The 20,993-nt window shown below is 33.5% G+C and overlaps 3 protein-coding genes across 5 annotated transcripts in view; 1 reads left to right on the top strand and 2 right to left on the bottom strand.

Moving 5' to 3' along the window:
• LOC144850066 (uncharacterized) overlaps positions 1 to 18,233 on the top strand; it is a 140,492-nt gene extending 122,259 nt beyond the window's left edge. The window contains exons 2-5 of the mRNA XM_078707253.1: positions 14,559 to 14,646; positions 14,974 to 15,999; positions 16,445 to 16,507; positions 17,767 to 18,233. Of these exons, the coding sequence (XP_078563379.1) occupies positions 14,979 to 15,999; positions 16,445 to 16,507; positions 17,767 to 17,870 (1,188 nt within the window). The 5' untranslated portion in view covers positions 14,559 to 14,646; positions 14,974 to 14,978 and the 3' untranslated portion in view covers positions 17,871 to 18,233. The remainder of the gene's footprint in view (positions 1 to 14,558; positions 14,647 to 14,973; positions 16,000 to 16,444; positions 16,508 to 17,766) is intronic.
• Positions 1,654 to 15,710, bottom strand: LOC144850063 (ubiquitin-associated and SH3 domain-containing protein B-like). 3 transcript variants are annotated; one of them, XM_078707250.1, is made up of 16 exons: positions 14,065 to 14,345; positions 13,663 to 13,778; positions 13,262 to 13,315; positions 11,681 to 11,867; positions 8,896 to 9,094; positions 8,110 to 8,279; positions 7,466 to 7,671; positions 6,863 to 7,010; positions 6,094 to 6,211; positions 5,588 to 5,710; positions 5,050 to 5,142; positions 4,250 to 4,498; positions 3,697 to 3,803; positions 2,682 to 3,284; positions 2,033 to 2,649; positions 1,654 to 1,882 (listed from the first exon to the last, which is right to left on the bottom strand). In XM_078707250.1, exons 2-14 carry the CDS (start codon positions 13,776 to 13,778, stop codon positions 3,150 to 3,152), a joined length of 1,905 nt encoding a protein of 634 aa, XP_078563376.1. In that variant the 5' UTR covers positions 14,065 to 14,345; the 3' UTR covers positions 1,654 to 1,882; positions 2,033 to 2,649; positions 2,682 to 3,149. The 3 variants fall into 3 exon arrangements, with proteins under 3 accessions (XP_078563376.1, XP_078563375.1, XP_078563374.1); XM_078707249.1 differs by lacking the exon at positions 14,065 to 14,345 and adding an exon at positions 15,622 to 15,710 and having other exon boundaries at positions 1,654 to 2,649; XM_078707248.1 differs by having other exon boundaries at positions 1,654 to 2,649.
• Positions 18,234 to 18,632: 399 nt separating the features above from the next.
• Positions 18,633 to 20,883, bottom strand: LOC144850126 (uncharacterized). The gene is made up of 2 exons (XM_078707331.1): positions 20,575 to 20,883; positions 18,633 to 19,832 (listed from the first exon to the last, which is right to left on the bottom strand). Exon 2 carries the CDS (start codon positions 19,826 to 19,828, stop codon positions 19,265 to 19,267), a length of 564 nt encoding a protein of 187 aa, XP_078563457.1. The 5' UTR covers positions 19,829 to 19,832; positions 20,575 to 20,883; the 3' UTR covers positions 18,633 to 19,264.
• Between the last annotated feature and the right edge of the window lie 110 nt (positions 20,884 to 20,993).

Below are 20,993 nucleotides of genomic sequence, written 5' to 3' on the forward strand. Positions count from 1 at the left end.
ACATTTTATTGGTCCAATTTAAAATGGACATTTGTTTTGCTTGGCATAATTAAGACAATAAACAACAAGAAAAATACATCAAATTGCAAAGGTAATGTTAAAATACTATTTATGCCTATGTTAAAATACTGTGTATATGCCTATGTTAAAATGCTGTGTATATGCCTACGTTAAAATACTGTTAAAGTCTGATTAATATGTGACCCGCTTCTTTTGTTGGCTATTATAAAACAATTGTGAATCTGTATCAACAAACACAACTTTACATAGAGACCCTTAGCATAGTGGCTTTTAGTAGTAATAGTAATTATGCATTAACTGTGTAATGTTTTAATAGCAGCAGTATAATCTATAAAACGGATTCTCTCATAATAATAAAAACAATTGACTTAATATTTTAATTTAGACAATATGATAAAGATGGTATAGTAATTAGAAATGCATTAAACATCACGTGATATTCTATTCGTCTGAATTATACATATTGCTTAGTAGTAGGCCTACTAGCCTAGTAATAATGCAGTATAATCTATAAAACGGATTCTCTCATCAATAATAAAAACAATTGACTTAATAATTAAATTTAGACGATATGATAAAGATGGTATCGTAATTATAACTGCCTTTTTAAAGTCGAATCACCATCTAAAATCAGTTGAATATGATTGATTTATTTGGGTCTAGGACAACTACCACCCGGACAATTACCCCGGTACAATCACCCTTCTAGGACAACTACCCCCTAGGACAATCACCCTTCTAGGACAACTACTCCCTGGGACAATCACCTTTCTAGGACAATCACCCCCTAGGACAACTACCCTCTTGGAACAACTACCCCCGGACAACTTTGATCACCCTTCTAGGACAACTACCCCTGGAAAACTACCCTCTTGGGACAACTACCCCTAGGACAACTACCCCTAGGACAACTACCCCCCGGACAACTACCCCCTAGGACAACTACCTCCTAGGACAACTACCTCCTAGGACAATTACCCCTAGGACAACTACCCCCCGGACAACTACCCCCTAGGACAACTACCTCCTAGGACAACTACCTCCTAGGACAACTACCCCCTAGGACAACTACCCCCTAGGACAATTACCCCCTAGGACAACTACCTCCTAGGACAATTACCCCTAGGACAACTACCCCCCGGACAACTTTGAATACTATTGGAATCGTCCTTTGATAAATATTAATAATTTCACAGATAACAAAAACGACAAACTCATCTACGAAATATAATTGTATTTATTATAACTATTATTAGTAGACTATATCAACAATAATAATAAATATGAACACATATGTGCTATGCTATAATACTTTATACATAAAATATTACTACAAGACAAACTGTCCGTGTATCATAGCTCTATTTTGACTAGCATATGCAATTTTTATTTAAATCTAGGTTTGTAGGTATAAATTGCAAAATATATTAAACTAAAAAAATGTTAAAAATTGGAACTCTCTTATTACAAATATAAATTTGTTTAAGTTATTTTGTGAACATTATGACAGAGGAACCGCATATATTTTTCATTTTAAACGTACAAAAACAATCCTGGCTATGGTATAAAATATATGATATTTATGTTAAGTATGATATAATTTAATTTAAAAGAAATTTACTTTTTGTATTAAACATAATATTTATACAGTACTTATAAAAGCAAGGTCCAAAAAATAAACTAATTTAAAACTAACTTTAATTACAGTTAATTCTTTCAAAATGTACCTTAGCAAAAATACACATTTTTGTATAAAAACAATTGTCTATAGAAAGCACCAAAAACGTAGTATAAAGTATATACCATACTGACTTGCAAGTAAAACCACAATAATCATAAGAAAAAATAAATATCATTGTGACTGTGTTGAAAGTTAGGGCAAATACAGTGTAACATGTGACACAGTAGTCACACATGTGACACACATGTCAAACTTCACCACAGGAATTTGCCTAGATAAAGTAGTACGAAGGTAAAGTCTATCTAAAAAAAACATCATCTTATTTCATACAAAAATACAATGGGAAAAAGTGCGTACAGCTAGGAAAGGATTGAGAGCAATTCAGCCTAAATTATCAACAATATAAACATCGTAAAATACTAATTACTAACTAATCAGTTTTAAGCGTTTTAAGCTACATTTGAGCTTCTAACAGCCTCAATATTATTGAAATAAGGTATAGCTCATTTTTATAAACGTTAAAGGACAATTTTACCGAGAACCATATTTTAACAAAATATTAGGGATGTATATTTGATTTCAGAATAATCGCGAGATTAAGGATATCGCCACACGCGCTTGTCGTACAGCCGTCGCCGTCAATTTGCTGTAACGTCAAACATCAGAGAGGATTTGAACCAAAGCATGTGAGATTGCTAAGAAAGAATGTTTAATTTACTCTAACTATATCATTCTATTTATAGAACATGTACATGCATAGTCTTAGTGAGAGCATTTAAAAAAAATTAGAAATCCTGACATCAGAGAGATTTGAACCCATGCCTCTGAGATTGGTAGAGATGCTTCATATTACCATAAGACTACAACTACGAATGTTTATTTAACCATCACCTACTCCTATTGACATCTAATATGATGGCAGGCCTGCAACCCCTTGTCCATGCAACCTCTTGTCCCTGCAACCCCTTGTCCCTGCAACCCCTTGTCCCTGCAAGACCTGTACTCATAGTTCTGCTCATGCAAACATACTGCGAAACATAGTTCCATAATAATAGATATATTATAGTTATCATTTTTTTGCACAGAAGGCAACAAATTGTTCGCTATAAAAATATAAAATCACTATTAAATAATTATATTTTAAACAATTATGCTTAAATATCTGAATTTTTATCAATTTATATAATTTGTACATACAAATGTCCTTCCTGCCTATCCTTCTAAAATATCTGTTTTTGTTCAAACTTTGTAAAGCTCTGCCTACACTATCAAACTAGTTCGACAAAAGAAGTATTATGTACCCAAATATGGTAGTGATGTGCCCAAATATGGTAGTGATATGACATCATTATGTCCATATATAGACACATCACATTTGTTGTCATATAAAGTTTGATAGTGTAGACAAGGGTTATAAGTTATAAAATGCTTAATTTGTTTCATTCATTCATTCAGGCTGCATTATCCTCCAATCAAATCGCGGGTTTGGTCCGTGCGTTAACGTAGGAAAAGGTGGAGGAAACATATCCCAAACTAACATCTCTTTGTATTCCTTTAGTGCGATTACACCACAGTAAGGTACCTTATAATGAAACAATGTATTATTGTTAAATAAGTTCATTTGGATCTGATAATATAATGTGATAAAAAGTTACAATGTATTATGTTATCAATATAGTTATGTGTGATTTTTTAAACTCTTTTAATCAAAATAATATCATCTTGAGATGATCATGAATGATAAAAGAAATATATTGATTACTGATTACAAGAGAAATTAGCAATGATAATAATACTGATATCATGATGTCGAATGAAACCCAGATGATAAGGTTGGTGATAATACTAACAATGCTTTTACACTTTCTACTTATTGATATCATGATGATAATAATGATAATTTGTGATATTAAATGTTGATGATGATACTGGCAATGATAATAATGATGATGATAATTAGTAATAATGTTAATAATAATACACTTTCTACTTACCTTCTGAACAATTTTTGTAAATTCCAAGGCTGGCCTTGGGGACAGACCCTGAAGTAAACGTGTACACCCATCAAGAGACCCAGCATGCCCAACAATCAGAAAATTGCCTGAAAATAATATACCAAATAATGTTAAGATTTGTTTACAATGTGTATTGAGTTTATTAAGAGCATACAGGGACATTGGAACGTACTTCCTCACACTCAATTCCTTGAAAAAGTTTGAGTTTGAGGTGACTAACGAACCATTATATGTAAGTCATTGCAAATGGAAGTATAGAGCAAAGCTCTGTCTACACTATCAAACTAGTTTGACAAAAAACATGATGATGTGCCCAAATATGGTAGTGATATGCTCAAATATGTTAGTGATATGCCCAAATATGGTAGTGATAATATGGCCAAATATGGTAGTGTTATGACATGTCCATATAATTATGGGCACATCACATTTTTTTGTCACATAAAGTTTGATAGTGTACACAGAGCGTTAGTTGTCATACTGTACTTAAGTGGTCATACTTATGTTGAGTGTGTACTTAAGCGTTTCATACCTCCATCTTTGTTATGTTTCAGAATATGCCTCATAAATAGTTCACTCCTCTTGAAGTACGAGTGACAGTTCTCTTGTAGGTTTAGTTGCTGTGGAGTAATGAACGATTTGTAGTTCGTGTCAACGTTTAAGCCGAATGCTTTCAGTTCCTCGGGCGTCATCCATTTTGGTAGACCAGCTTTAGCCCACGCTAACCACTCGAATAAAGTGATATCAATGTTGATCATAACAGAAGGCGGTGTTCCTAGACCTACGAAAAAAACAGTTTCTTTTTATTAATGTTCAGGTGCAAAGATAAATGAGTCAGAATTAATTTTAATGATTGCTAATTGCAGAAAAAAATAATAAAAAGATAAATAAATTTAAAAAATAAATAATTCCAAAACAATTTTTTTTAAATAAAAAAGAAAAATGAGGTAAAAAAAAGTTTAACAAAATTTGTTTTAGGTTGAAAATCAAATTACATAACTAAAAATTACTTAGTCAGTGTACAGGTATCTTATATTGTGTTTAAATTATTTATGTTATTGACAATTTATTTTTAAATCGTGTGTGGTGGTGGAGATGAAAGGATGGATGGGATGGATTACAAAGGAAGGATGTGGTTTATAGTAGATAATAGAGAGATTAACATCGTTGAGATATATATGATGAAGATTAAGAAAATAATTGTAAAAAATAGGACAGTGTTGATGTGCTGGATATAATCCAGATTGCCTTCTTTGGGAGTGTGTGTAGTTTAACCATTTTTTTTGGAGAATTGATGAGAAATACAGAAACAAAAATAAAGACATAACATACCTTTTAGTATGGCATCTGCTGTTTGCACACTTCTCAATGCCGGTGACGAGAAGATATATTTAATTTGAATTCCTGCATCCCGCATCGCTTCTCCTGAAAAATTGTAAATGGTTTTCTTTTTTAAAATTTTATTCAATGTTTTTGCTGATTATAGTAAATTAAATTAATGGTGGTTGCAAGCTTCTAGTGTTTTTGTCAAAGATGAGGTCACTTGCCCAAGATGAGGTCACTTGCCCAAGATGAGGTCACTTGCCCAAGATGAGGTCACTTGCCCAAGATGTGGGCACTTGCTCAAGATGAGGTTACTTGCCCAAGATGAGGTCACTTGCCCAAGATGAGGTCACCTGCCCAAGATGAGGTCACTTGCCCAAGAATCGGATTTTGTATATTGCCATTTATGTATAATTCCATTGGTGGAAAGTAAATAGTCATGACCCTTGACCTTATGACCCTTGCCTTGTCTCAGGTCATCTGTTCCACTTAAAGCATAAATAATGTAAACAAATAAAATAATAATTGATAATATATAGAACCTTACCGGTCATTCTTGCCTGGAACAAACCCATTTCTGTAATCGGTGAGTCGTGCATAAATGTTTGAGGGCTCCCTGCTCTATCTGGCACTTGCCGTGGCATGTTTATATTTTTTCTGACATATTTGCCTTTTGAAAAAAAAAAAAGTTAAATCACATTACTTGAAAACTATTACTTGTAATTCTACCTATTTTTAACCAAGTGGTATATTAACGAACTTAACCAGGGGCGCTGTAACTTGGTGGTTAGCATGGTTGCAATCACATCGTAAGGTCAAAGTGCAACCCTGACCTACTCATTATATCTTTGTTAAGCGTCTTCTTTAGTTTTCTTTAATAAGCATTTGGTTCCAGACCAAAAATACATGATGATTTGTTGCATAGGTCAAGTTGGTTCATAGATGATTATGATCAATTAATACTTTTTTATATAACTCCTAAATAAATTCTTGTCATTTGATTGGACGATTGTGGGTGCAATAGTATGTATGCACTATTTAATTTTAAAGTACCTTTATCATCAAAGCTAAGACGTATCCACTGCTGTCCAAACGTTATATCAACTCGCTCGGCATGCCGCACGACAAACAGTTGCCTAGGATCGCTCTTTTTTGGGTTATTTATAGTGATCTAAACAAAAGTAATAATAATTTTATTGTTTTAATCCTGTTTCTGACAGCTCAAAGTATGTATTATTAATCGTCCTAAGTGTAATTGTCGGTTTGGTGAATAGTTTATCAGTTATTATGCACACATGCATTGTACTTTATGTACACAGGACCAATGGCTTATTCGTTGCATCCATTGAAAGAAAAGGGCAGTGAGAGAGTGAAGTAATATTGCACAGACAGGTATCGAACCCATGCTTAGCATGCTAGTCCAATACCCCTTATTACGATTAAAGTGGCTGAACAGAGGCACGAGGCCCCTGGTTTAGGGACGCTAACTGACCCTCTAACGCTGGAAGCCTTGGGCATTCCTAGCCTTTTACAACATATATTTAATGCCTTTTTATTCCTCCGGGCCCTGTTCAGGAGTCCCATAAGCTTTGGGGCCACTGGGTTTAGCCAGTGAGTGCTCATGGCCGTTACACCACTGGCCAATCACTCTTACAGTACGCCACCCATGAATATTTGGACCTATTCCTATCTGTTAGTCCATAACATGGGGACAATTCAACAGAATATCCATGCAATAATTCTAAGATAACTAATAATAGTACAGTACATTCATGAAAAATGTTGAAATAAACATACAGTATCACTGAATGGTTAAACTTACATTTTCATACTCTGGGTTTCCCTGCAGCAGTCCTACCGAATTCCTGTATTTACTACTGTGCATCTCGTCTGACCCCATCGCGGGAGCGGGCGGACGGACCGGTGGTACTGGAATCAGTTCGCTAGTGGTTTTTGTAATTGGAAATGCTCTATACAAGCAAGATAATGTACTTTAAATAGTGTGTACTTATAGTTGATATAGAACAGGTTTCAATGCACCTGAGTGAATGGTGAGGCAGTGTTTGGAAAGCAGAATTAAGGGCGTTTAGAACCTATAAGGAAATGCTTTACAGTTTAATTGGTTTTTATTACAATGCAAAAGACATTAGTGTACAAATTAAGGAAACGACATTATAAACATTAATTCATGCTATCGAGGTAACCTGCATTTTTTTTAAAAACCCACATTGAGTATAAACCCACCCTAAAATATTTTAGGGTTTTTAAATCTCTGTCTACACTATCAAAGTGTGATGTGCCCACATCACATTTTTTTGTCATATAAAGTTTGATAGTGTAGACAGAGTTTTATACAGTACTTTTTTAATTAATTTAACATCACCAAAAAAAATAAATAATATAATAATAATAAAATTCTGCAAACCTATGTAAAGTCCATACGTCTGATTCAGGACATGATTCCAGATAATCTAATGGGAATATTCCGGAACAACCAGTCTTATGGGATACGCCGTAAATCCAATCTGGAGTTGATGTTTCGTCATTCTGGTCACGATAGACAAAGTCATCATTTGTTGCTTCTAGTTCCTCCTCTGTTTTTGCTGCTCGGGTATACAAGACACGATAAACCTATGGAAACCAAGACAAGTTGTCATTCATATCCACTCTAAAACTCTATCAAACTATGTGATGTGGCCAAATATGGTAGTGGTATGACATAGGCACATCACACTTTTTGTCACATAAAGTTTGATAGTGCAGATAGAGCTTTAAAGCTCTGTCTACACTATAAACTAGTTTGACAAAAATATATAATGTGCCCAAATATGGTAGTAATATGACATCATCCTGTCCATATATGGGCATTTTGTTGTCACATAAAGTTTTATAGTGTAACAGAGCTTAAAATAAGAGGTTCCTCTGGCCTTAAAACTTCATCCAAAATGGCTCCCATAATTTAGCAAATTAATGTAGATTTGTGTCCCCTGCCCTCATAAATGTCAGCATTACCTGCTGTGACATCTTAAATGAAGTTTTACATTTGAAATAAAAATTAGTTGAACTTACATCGCCTTTACCCGCTCTAACATCTCTTGAGTAAAGCCTTAATTCCCAGCGTGCTGATTTATTAACATTGATTTCCTTGGAGAGTTGTTCTAGTTTCTCAAGATGGCTCTGGTGAAATTGATATGCTAATGTAAGATGCAACTGTTTCTTATGAGGCTCAAGTTTGATGCCTAAAGGAGAAATTAGGTAACAGAATGTAAAGAAACAAGGAAAAATTGTATTTTCTGTAGACTCTCGTCTCTGTACAATTCATGTCTTTTAAAAAATAATTCTTTAGATATTTTTAACTGTAATTTTTCTCAATTTAAATGTATTATTAATGAAATTATTTAAATAATCTTTTTTCCATTTTGTAATATTTATATTGACTCATATTTTATAGTTTAGTTATTTTATTTTCAACCTGTTATTGGTGTTTTACACTGTTGGTTTGAAATAAAGAATAAATTATCATGAAATTGTGTGTAAAAACATTAAAAAACACATTGTCAATGAAAAGTTATGTAAGAGATGTACTATATAATGATGTTAAGAGAAATGTACTGTACAGTATATGGAAATAAAAGTGGGATGAACCCATGTACGACAAAAAAAAACAAGGAAATTGACACTTTCCCTATGTTTGTTCAATCTAACTTAAGGTCACAAACTGCTTTTTATGTAAACATAGTATATGGGCTATTGCGATAATTTGTTTGTTTTTAAATGGTAAAAATGTGAAAAATAAGTTGATTTTAATAAGTAAAGAAAGAAGGAAATTCGAGATTGTTGTTGTTCAAACGATACCTGCAATATTTAATGCTTCGACAGAAAAATCTTGCGCAACCCGTCTCATGTACTCTGCGTTTTCTTCTTCAATAAACAACCCGATGAAGTTTGCGGCTGCGAAGTATTCAACCGCGATTTGGTCCGGAGCCTCATTTTTCCATCGATCTATAGCTAGCTGGAATGCGTGCGTTACCTGGGCAACCAAACTATCATCACACTGATAGAACATAAACATAGATCAATTTAATGCTTGCAAATCAATAGGCCTTGTGGTGGAACAAGTTTTCTCGGATAAGGACTATAAACCATAGGTACACAGTTTGCATGTGTGCACTTTAAAGAACCCAGTAGGGGGTTACCCCTGGCGAACTGGTTCAAAAAATAGCCCCTGTATCAGGGGGATTACCACCTATCTGATAGGACAGTGATTAATTTACTATTTGTAATCCTTGGCCTCATGTGCCTAAAGACATTCAATAAAAATGCTAAAAGTTCGAAACTAAAGAAAAGTAATTATAATGTTAACTGTTATATTTATATTCTTTTACTTGTTCAAGTAAGCTACTCATATTAAGAGTATGAAATAAAAGCCAGAAATTATCATCAAAATTTACAAACAGAAATGGTACACACACAAAGTAAGCTTTGTCTACACACTTTATGTGACAAAAAAATGTGATGTGCCCATATATGGACATATGATGTCATATCACTACCCTATTTGGGAACATCACTACCCTATTTAGGCACATCACTACCATATTTGGGCACATCACTACGCTATTTGGGCATATCAATACCCTATTTGGGCACATCACTACCCTATTTGGGCATATCACTACCCTATTTGGGCATATCACTACCATATTTAGGCATATCACTACCCTATTTGGGCACATCACTACCCTATTTGGGCATATCACTACCCTATTTGGGTATATCACTACCATATTTGGGCATATCACTACTATATTTAGGCATATCACTACCCTATTTGGGCACATCACAAACTAGTTTGATAGTGTAAACAGAGCTTTAGGTAAGTTGTAATAAAAAGTAATAACAATTAATTAGTTGAAGAGTAATTTTCACTTTTGCTATTAAAACAACTGGAGTGTTCTTACTGACATTTCATTTTGTTTAAAAAAAATGTTCTTGTCTTATCTAAAACAGATTGTGGCCTACACATTTTATAATAGTACTGTGTACAGCCAGCCAAATAAATCTCTTCCTACATTCATTTTTATTAAACTATTCAAACAAATTAAACAGAAATGTTGCTGACTTTTGAAAGAATTTTGTATTGGAGACGGAAATCCTGTTTCACAAATAACTAACATTACACGATACACTGATTTCAATTATTTAGAAAATGAGTAACAATAAGTCACAACTGAACAAATGTGTTGTATTATAAAAGGAAAGAAAGATACGTTATTGTCACAAATTTGAGTTCTTGACACGAAATCACAGTAAATTAAAATATAAACATATTTAAAATACTTTTGAGACATAATTTATACTATTGAATTTTGAGTTAAAAAGGTGGGGGACTTATATACATAAATTATACTATTGAATTTTAAGTTAAAAAGGTTTAATTATACTTTTGAATTTTGAGTTAAAAAGGTGGGGGACTTATATACATAAATTATACTTTTGAATTTTAAGTTGAAAAGATTTATATACAATGGATTTCTTGCATGTACAGTATTTGTTTTACATACATATTTAGGGAGCAGGCAACTTCCTGATCAAGCTAATATTTGTTGACTTTAAAAAAAAAAAAAATATAGTAGTTAATTTTCAGTACTGTATAGCAAAGGTATTAGTATTGAAGTTCACCCAATTTCTGTAAATTTTGAGTTAATTACATTTGGCTAGTTCAAGATTTTTACAAAAAGTAAATTTGAAAATGGAGATCTACATAATGATCTGCTTTCCCACAGTTTCTATCTATTTTCTAACAAAATCATAAGTATTTAAACCAAGATACTATTACATAGATAACATACCTTATTATCTACTATATCAATATAGATAATATTGTAGTATTTGAGAAATGATAAAATATTAATAAGAGGTAGTACAGTATATTGATACTGTAGAGGTAGTACAGTATATTGATAAGAGGTAGTACAGTATATTGATACTGTAGAGGTAGTACAGTATATTGATAAGAGGTAGTACAGTATATTGATACTGTAACTGTTACCTTACCATGTTTGTTGGCACATTTTCTTAGAAAACAATTATTTATTTGCATTTTTACATATAATAACATGCATGGGTTCATATAGTTATCCAATTCAACTAAACTGTGTTTTTAAGGGATCATGCAAATATTATTTTATTTATTTATTTATTTCATTTATTTATTTCATTTCCCAACCAATAGTGAACTCATGGTTCACCACTTACAGGAGGGAACACAGACAAACACATACAATAACAAATATTAAACTAAACTACTAACAATGTTGCGAAACTTACAGAAATTATTACTAAAGATATCTAACTCAGGGTTTCTTAAAGTAAAAGAATTATAAGTTTGACTTAATCTATTAATAAAACCATTTTTTAAAACATTTACTCTACAAACAGTAGTACTGCAGTAACTATATTTTTTTACTGCAAAAATGTATAGTTTATGAGTCAGTCACTGCAGTAAACAATATGATTAGCTAAAAAGAGAGCTTTGTAAAAATAATCAAATGAACAGGTTAAGGCTATACAAAATGTAGTTTCTGCAGTAACTGCAGTACAAATGTTGCTCCCTGAATAAAAACAATGAAGTACTTACTGTAAAGAATGAGCAGAGAGTGACATGTGGTAGAAGGCTATGTGCTCCATTACGACCTACTTCAATTAGAGATTTGTCCCAAAATGTTTCGAGTTCTTCCGCAAACGGGCCAACAGGACATGCGTACATGATGAACTCACGCGCAGTGTGCTCGTCCAGTGTGCTATCCTCAAGATGATTCAGTAGCCTTTGAAAAATAAAATGTTAAAACAAGAATTGTTAAAAAAAGTTTGAATGTAATAATTGCAATTAGGTGACTGCTATGGTTCCTGACAGAACACAAAGCCATCCTGTCTAACAGAGGAAAATGGCGTGGAAAATAGTGAAAATTAGCGTCAGGTCGCAAGATGACAGGCAAAACTCTAATGGTTCCTGAATTGTACACTACAACATAGTTTAATGAAAACAACATAGTGCAAATACTATACTCAAATACTGCCTAACCAATTTTCCATTGGGGATAACTGCAATTAAATCAACTATCTGCAATTCTTGAATGTTAAATGCTACATTGCGTCCATCTCAATTAATGGAACTCGATCATCAATTTTCTTACATAGGGCACAAGTCAAGTAACTCAAACATATCTTTAAATATGTGGGTTGAATATTTAGAACTATGGCACCATCCTTAAGTACACAGTTAGGTGCATTAAAATATAGCACTGTACCATGCTATGAGGTACTTATTGTAGGGATATTTACATTAACACTAAAAGTTCAGTTACAACGCAAACAAAATTCTTAGAATCATTAAATATTTTATAAACACTACAATAATAGGATGTGGTTGACTGGGTTTGTAATGGAGGAGTATAAACACACCAATTGACTTATTTACATTTAACAACTATTTCTAGCACTAGTTTATACTTTAAACATTTTACATTTCTAGTTTAGGGATTTGAGAACAATATTCAGGAAACTCTGCAGTGTTTTGACATTGACCTATGACCTTAAACCACACAAATACTAAGAAACCAGGAGGGACAACTGCACCTGTTTAAGAGCCTCCTTTAGCACTTTCTGAATGCTAGATTTTACTTTCCGGAAATCTTATGTGGTTTAACTTGGATTAATTAGAATTCAGTTTTAACTGTCACCACTAACTGTGATAAAATTTAAGTCATCATTAATATAAATATAGGTAAAAGTTTTCTCCTGAAGCAGATTTTTCCAGCAAGATTTTCTGGACTAAAATTAAAAATGGTGTTAGAAATAAATAAAATAAACACTTTTCTACTGTAGCACTAGTAGTGTTAGGCCTCACCATTACAAACATAGACAAAGAGCAATCAATGGCTATATTTTTTTAATCAGAGACAAAGTACAATATTATTTGCCGTTTTTGTATTTGGGTAGATTTAGTTACATATATCAATAAAATTTGGTATTTTGCCAGGATTGATTTCTATATTGGGAAAACACTGGATAGTATACAGTAAACTGTAGTATGAAAACAAGTGGTAGAGTATTTGGTGTTGTAGAACTTACACCACTGTTTTCCAAAACAATAAAACATTGAATATATCATTTTAGAACGTTCTCTTAGTAGCACCTGTGAATTAATTAAAATACTGACCAATCAGAGGCTTGCTGAACACCTTGGTTACCAGTTGATGCTAAAGCCTTCTCACTGAAATAAAAAATAAACATTTATCGTTACTTCGTTGGTAGTTATAAAGTGTATTCACAAAAACCTTAGCAAATACAATTTCTGTTCAAATAATATTAAAATGAGGAAGTACAAATTTGAAATATGAATTTAATTGGTTTTCCAGAAATCTGAATTTGGAAAGAATTTAACTTTTTGGACCCCAGGAAAAATCTTTGGAATGTTTCCAGTTTCATAGAGTCCAGCATTGGTAGAGTTTAAAATAACATTCAAAACACAAATGTATTTTTTTCTAGTAGAAACAAAATGGAAGAATTTGTAAGACATAGAAGCAGCACCTGAATGTACTTGTCACACAATGCACTTACACTCTGTGTTTTGGGAAGCCCATACTCATTAGCAACTCAAGGTTATTGGTACTGGACTTAATGGTGCTTGACCGAAGAAGTGGAGCATGTTTCTTGTCTGTTGTTGATTCAGTCATCTGCAAAAACAAATATCATAATATCAATATCATCATAATATCAATATATCATATACTTATAGATAGATAAGATATATTATCTACAATATAAAAGGCAGAGCAGGCTATGCCTATGCCTTAAATGCAGGCATGCTATCCATGGTTCTACTAGCTAGGTTCTACTAGCTAGGTTCTGCAAGAGTCTAGGGCCTAGCTAGGCCCTAACCTACTTTTCAAATTTATAGCATGGTACTTGATAGGCTCTAGACTAGGCCTATAATATTATTATGTACTTCCGCAAACTTACAATGGTTGCTGACTTTACAATACGCTCTCCTCCGCTCGTGGTGTTCTCCTTCTCCTCCTCCTGTCAACTTCAACTCACCCCACCCGGCCCCCAAAAACCTGTCGCCAATTATTCTACCTCGTCGACAAAGTAAATAAACATGCAAAAATATTCACAGAACGTTCCTTTTTCAATGAATTTACCAAGGAATGACCTTAACAAATACTTTACGTTCTGTAAAACGAGAGCCGAACTTTTTGAGTAAAAGAGGCGTGTGGTTTTCGTGTCAAATGTCGTTGTTTGACCTTGGCATCGTTTATTCACGCTTGATCGACCACACCCAATGATAAAAGTCAAAAGCAAGACGACGATGAATATTCAGCAGGTTATCTCTACAACCGGAAGTTTTAGTCGTAAACATTGGTGACGTCACATCTGTCAAACGTCGTTTCGTTGTTGATCTTGTGTGTGGCCAGCCAGCTGCATGTTTTTTTAGTGGATAAAGACAAAGGCATTTTTTGCGAGAAAGTAGAAGAAATAAATAATATATTTGCCTTTTATACGCTGAAGATGAAAACATTTAACAGAGTGTGGTATTCAAATGTAAGTTTATAGTTTCTGTAAACATATTAAATAAGATGGTAAATTAATTAAGTAATAGTAGAGGAGAACCCACCACAAAAATACGAAATGAAAATTATTGATTGTGTTGTTGAAGAAAGGGAGCTGAGAGAGAGAGTTGCAGCGGAGAAGACGTCGATCTGCCACTTGTTACTTGCCTTGTTTTTGGTACCTTTCAACTTCAAGTGGGGCTAGGTTTGTAGGGTAGAAGAATTCAAATGGATGCTTTTTAAATAACGTAGAAAGATTTTACTATAATCATATGATTTAATTAGGAGGAATTATTTAAATTCAACATTTTTTTTTCAGAAACTATGAAAATGATAAAAAGTGAACATTTTGTGACAATTAGTCTTGACCTGAATGAATGTGAAATTTGTCACCAATGTACTGGAGAGGAACTGGTGACATGCAAGGAGTGTTTCCAACCCGTTCTAGAAGAAACAATCAAAGAGGGCTTCAATGAACTAGTTGGCGTTGTCCATCAAGAACAGCTAGGCCACGAAGCTTGCTTCTCAAAAGCTCACCAAGTTCTCAACCAGGGACTTAAAAGTAACCGCAAGTTATCAACAGACAGCGTAACATCTCAACTTAAGGGCCTTCTGGATGGAAAGTTTCAGCAAATTATAAAATATGCACGAAACGAAGGAAATTTAAGTGTCCCTCAACCTCTAATGGAAGTGAAGAGTACGCCATGTTCTCGAACTAGTAGCCCGCTCAGAGTTTCTAACGCACGATTTGATCATGCTACTAAACGAAAATGCAATAGTGATGAAAATGTTGCCTTAAGACGAGGTAGAAATCCGGCCCTTGCGAAGGGATCTACAATTTATCGCGAGAAATATGAAGGAATAACGAACGATATAAGAAACGATAAATCAACAAAAGTTGAACATGCAATAAATGATGAAAATGTGAAAATGGCCGATCAAAATAAAGTTAAAGAATCGTACTCACATGAACCTAAATTTGTCAAGACGAACCACAGTGCTAGCTCTTGCCATCATAGACAGTCTGGTAATGAATGTGCAACTGGATACACTATTGGAATTCCATCAGATAGGTTTGTTTATTTACCCTGCGAACATCAGTATGTGAGTGAAGGATGGACTGTTGATGACCTGGTGTGTGATGTTTGTGGCCATCATCATCATCATCATCCGCGAATAAACCAATCGGATTTACTTATAAGCAGCCAATCGGATTCAAGTACTGATACTGATTTTGATGATTTATTACCTGTTCTGAATTACGAAGCAAAAGGTTCAAAGGTCACCACCAAAGAAGATGAACATAAAAAAGATAAACATTTTAAGATTTATACGGATGAAGAGTGTAAGATTAGTATAAATATAATTATTTTTTATTATATTATTATAAAACACCCGTATTTATTATTTTAAAAAATGGAAATAACATTGCTCATGACTGTCAATTTAAAATTTAATCATCATCATCAAAATAAATCATAATTGAAGTATATTTGTGTACTGTTTGGTAGAGCTCTATCTACGCTATCAAACTTTATGTGAGAAAAAAATGTGATGTGCCCATATATGGACATGATGATGTCATATCATTACCATATTTGTGCACATCACACTTTGTTTTGTCAAACTAGTTTGATAGTGTGGACAGAGCTTTATTAAACTACAGAAAGTAAACATATAAATGAATTCTGTCTTAGCGTACTGCTTTACTAACTAAATTACTTACTGAATGTAGTTCATGTAAAAGTCAAAATAAACAAAATGTATCTGTAAATTTATCTTTTTTTTAGTGAAACACTCAAGTCTGGAACAACTGTCTGACATATTGGAAACAATAAAGTTAAAGTGTACAGGCAAGTAATGTATTCTACTGAAGTTACTGCAGTAACTACATTTTGTTTATTAACCGAAGTTAAGCAACGTTGGGCCTGGTTAGAGCTTGGATGGAAGACCATCTGGGAATATAGGGTGCATTTGAAATCAGCACTGCTGACTCTTATGGCAGCCCCTGCATCTAGTATCTGCCTGGCTTATGCCTTTCCTCTGGTCAAGGTGGGCACTGGGCGAGAGAAGCCCTTGATCAATGTTAGGACAAATCAAGGTGCTTTAAACAGTCCTGGCTTTGTTTGTATCAAACCTGTTAGTGGCGATAATTATCGCTGTTGGTTTCGATTGAATAAAATAATAATAAAATGAAAAATAAAAACTTTAACCTGTTTATAAGAAATAATACAAATTGTGCAGTGACTGCCTTATAAACTCCTGCATTTTAAACAAAATCATATGAAAGTTAACAGTTAAAACAAATGTAGTTAACGGTACTGCAGTAACTGCAGTAGAATATATTTGACATGATCCCTAAATCCACTGGAATGTGTTTAGGAATGTAGAATGTTATCTGAAGACCAAAATATAAACATTTAAGCAATTATATTATTCTGAAGAACATTAGCTATTGATTTTATGACTTTTGACAACCCGAATGTTTAAACAACAACTTCAGGGTAGTCTGATATCTGGAATATTTATTGATAATAACAATTGATATCTGAAGTGATGTCAACACCACATTCCAGTGACAGATGCTGACATCTTTGCATCATGTTAAGCTCTGTCTACACTATCAAACTAGTTTGAAAAAAAAAAAGATATGCCCAAATATGGTAGTAATATGCCCAAATATGGTAGTAATATGCCCAAATATGGTAGTTATAATGACATCATCATGTCCATATTTATGAGCTCTGTCTGCACTATCATACTAGTTTAACAAAAAAGTGTGATGTGCCCAAATATGTTAGTTATATGCCCAAATATGATGATAGTGATATGACATCATGTCCATACTGTATATGGGCACATCACATTTTGTTATCACATAAAGTTTGATACAGTAGTGTAGACAGAGCTTAACATTACAATATCCCCACCCCCAACCCCTGTGCACCCATTGCAATGCCTGCTCCCACATTTATTATAAGCAAATTGAAAGACAAAGTATGTTTTCTATTTCTTATCTTATTGTTGCATTCACAACCCCCTCCCCCCCCCCCCCCCCCCCACCAATACCAAATGGTCTTTCATTGACTTAAACTATTTTTTGTATTTTCAGATGTTTCATCAGAGCTTGTTAGCCTTCTACAAGAGAGAGATGACTTGAGTCATGAGGTCAAAGTTTGCCATTTAATGATTGAAAAATTACTGTCTATTCATTGAACAGGGTAGCCTGAATAACTTGTACATATTAAACAGATTTTGCACTGAAATATTATATATTTTTAGCAATAAATTAAGTATTAAATAATGTTGATGAGTTTTGTACTGATACAGTTTTTAGTAGGAACAATATTAAAATAGATTTATAAATCAATATTTCTACAGTGGTAATAATATTAATGCATTTTAATGTTTTATATAATAGTATTGTCAATAAATAAGTTATGAATGATTTAACATTTTGTGTTTAAATTAAATTTTAAATTTGATTTTTTTACCTTTTTAAAGAAGTCGCATAGCTTGTGCATCAGTTTAGCAACAGGGCATTTGTTGTATATTTATTTAGTCTAATAAAAGTACTGCATTTTCCAAAATTGTTTTCTTTTATTTAAAAATGAAATTAGCTTTAAAACTAAAATCAACAGCAATAAATTCGCTAATACAGTAACACACTAAAGAGTCTGAACTGAGGCGTTATATCAAACGGTACAATCCATAGAAAATTGAGTACCATGTATGCACATGTGACGTCAGCACATTACTGTACTTTCTTAACACTCAAGTGACGTCATCATTTAACTGTATTGTAACTCAAAAGTTGGGTGACGTTGACATTTTTTCACTAACATTTTATAGTCAATGCAAATCTACAATAGAATGAATACTCGGAATTGTTTGTTTGTTTTTTCTTTTATTATTTGTACAAAAGCAAAAGGAAGTAGTAATGACTAATATTATTGAACTAAGCATAGTTATTATTAGTTCACGACGTTTTTTTTTATTTTTAAACAACACGATTACGAATACTATAAAAAGACTAGATGCAATAAAAGTTCCGCCACAACAATATACAAAAGGCTTATTGTCTTATTATAGTTATACATTTTCCAAGGTGGTGTATGTACAGAACAATAGCAAGAAGTGGGTTAATTCTTAATTCTTAACTTAATATTTAATGGTGGAAAGAAAAATTCGGTAAACGCACGTTGACGTCACATTAGATAACTAGAACAATAGTCTGGTACGGTGGCTTAGAATTACAGTAGTTTGAACAATATGTAATGTAATAATGTATAATCACTTTATGATTGGTTCCCACTTGGACGCGCAACGCAAGAAGGGCGTACACGCAACGCAAGCGAGTTGACCAATCACATGCCTTAAGCTTGGTTCCTGCCTAAGTACGCAACGTGAGGACATAACGCAACGTAAGCGATTTGGACCAATCACAAGCGATGGATTACACAAACAGTCGAGTTTGTATGACAGTGTACAATTCAGTCATATGTAGCCTAGTAGTAACACAACATCATCACATTGCTATTATTTTTACAGTACTATCAACATAAATGTCTTCGTCATTATATTCTGATTAAAACGAACTAAACACAGCATTACTTATTGTCAAACAACGAGGCTAATTTAGGTTCACATAGTATCACTCCCATTTTAAACTTCTGATAGCATTCTGAGTCTCTACTTGCAATGATATCAACTAAAATACGCGCTTTATCCTCATTGGTCAACCCAGCTCGTACGCTGTGACAATCCTTCTCGTCAAAAACATCTTCGACTACAAGATACTCCAGAACACGACTTGTTTTTAAGTTTCGAATTAAAGAAGTTCGAATCGCTGCCAATTCTGCGTTTTTCTCGTTCGGTGTTGAAATTGAACGGTGTAATTGCGTGTAAGTCCCGTCTAAAGTTTTGACGATGTCAGCGTATCTGTCTAAGAGCGCGTGCCTAAAATGTTGGTACGCGTGCGGACCTTTAGTTGTTAATAAATCAAGGAGTTTCTTCATTCGTTCTTGAGATGTCTTTGCTGCGTGAATTCTGTCGCACTCAATCTCATTGAAGATGATCCTATTCAGGTATAACATCACGTGATCGACGTTTACGCGCGAAATTAGTAGTTCGTAGTTCAGGTTCAATCGTTCTCTATCACGTGGTTCCATCATGTTACTAGAAAAAAAAAATTATATTAATGGTATACTATTAAACAATGTTGATGAATTTAAATAGTAACAGTTCTGATGGATGGATGCTGCTTGGAGGCGCGGCACTAAATACACTTTGACGTGACACGTCACGCGCGTACGTATAGTGACACCCGCCAAATTGCATTTTTAATTTTTTTTTTTTCACCTGATTATTTAACGCACGCGTAATTTGTGTGGTCGTCGTGTACTACTAAAGTAACGATGAGAATTTATAATTTTACAATTTATAAAATATTAAATGCGGATTTTATCAAAATTTAATCAAATATCAATCAAATTAATGATAAAAAAATAGTACAGTAATAAGTCATGATATATTGCTCATGCATTTTCCATTAAGTTGACAGTGTTTCTGTGTTCGTGCAGTACAAATTGACTTTTTGTGTCGGTTCGATAATACTATTCAGTGGGCATGATGTGAATAAAAGAAATTACTAAGCTGTCCGTAGGTGTGTCTACATGGTTGAATCATTATTTAAATATACCCAAGTCGGATTGTGTTATGGCTGGAAGACGGAATACAATGGGTTGCTTGCTCATTAAGGCCACTGTGTATGAGATATTCACAATAGCATATTACGTAAATGTATTGAAATTAATGAAAGCTATTAAAAGGTACACATCACTTTGACAATTCTCCTACTGTGTACAGAGAAAATATGCTGCGCCTAAAACTAAAAAAAATATTTAAAAATTATACAAACCAATATGTATGCTTCTGGTTGGCAAATAGGTTAAGACTCAAATCGCTGAAAAAAACCCGAATAAAATATTATTGTTTAAATAAAGAACGGACATGCGTCTATAATTATAATCACATCGTTTTGAGAGAGGCTAAATTGGAATCCATTATTTTTCAGTTTTGTAGGAGCAACCTGTTATAAAATTATAATCCTTCAATTTGATGAATCAGCGTCAACGTGTCCATGAAAGGTCAGAGGAAGCTTGTGTTATTAAAAACCGGGGGTAGTACTTTAAAAATCGAAATAATTCACGAGTTTAAAACGCTCTCACTCTCATCAGCAGCAGAAATATAAAATCCATTTGTTTGCCACACGCCCTCAATATTAATCGCGATCAATAAAGTTCACTCTTCGTGCATTGCGCATGTCCTGTTTCCATG

The sequence above is a fragment of the Antedon bifida genome, chromosome 8, assembly GCF_963402885.1.
Source record: "Antedon bifida chromosome 8, ecAntBifi1.1, whole genome shotgun sequence".
Classification (NCBI taxonomy): Eukaryota; Metazoa; Echinodermata; class Crinoidea; order Comatulida; family Antedonidae; genus Antedon; species Antedon bifida.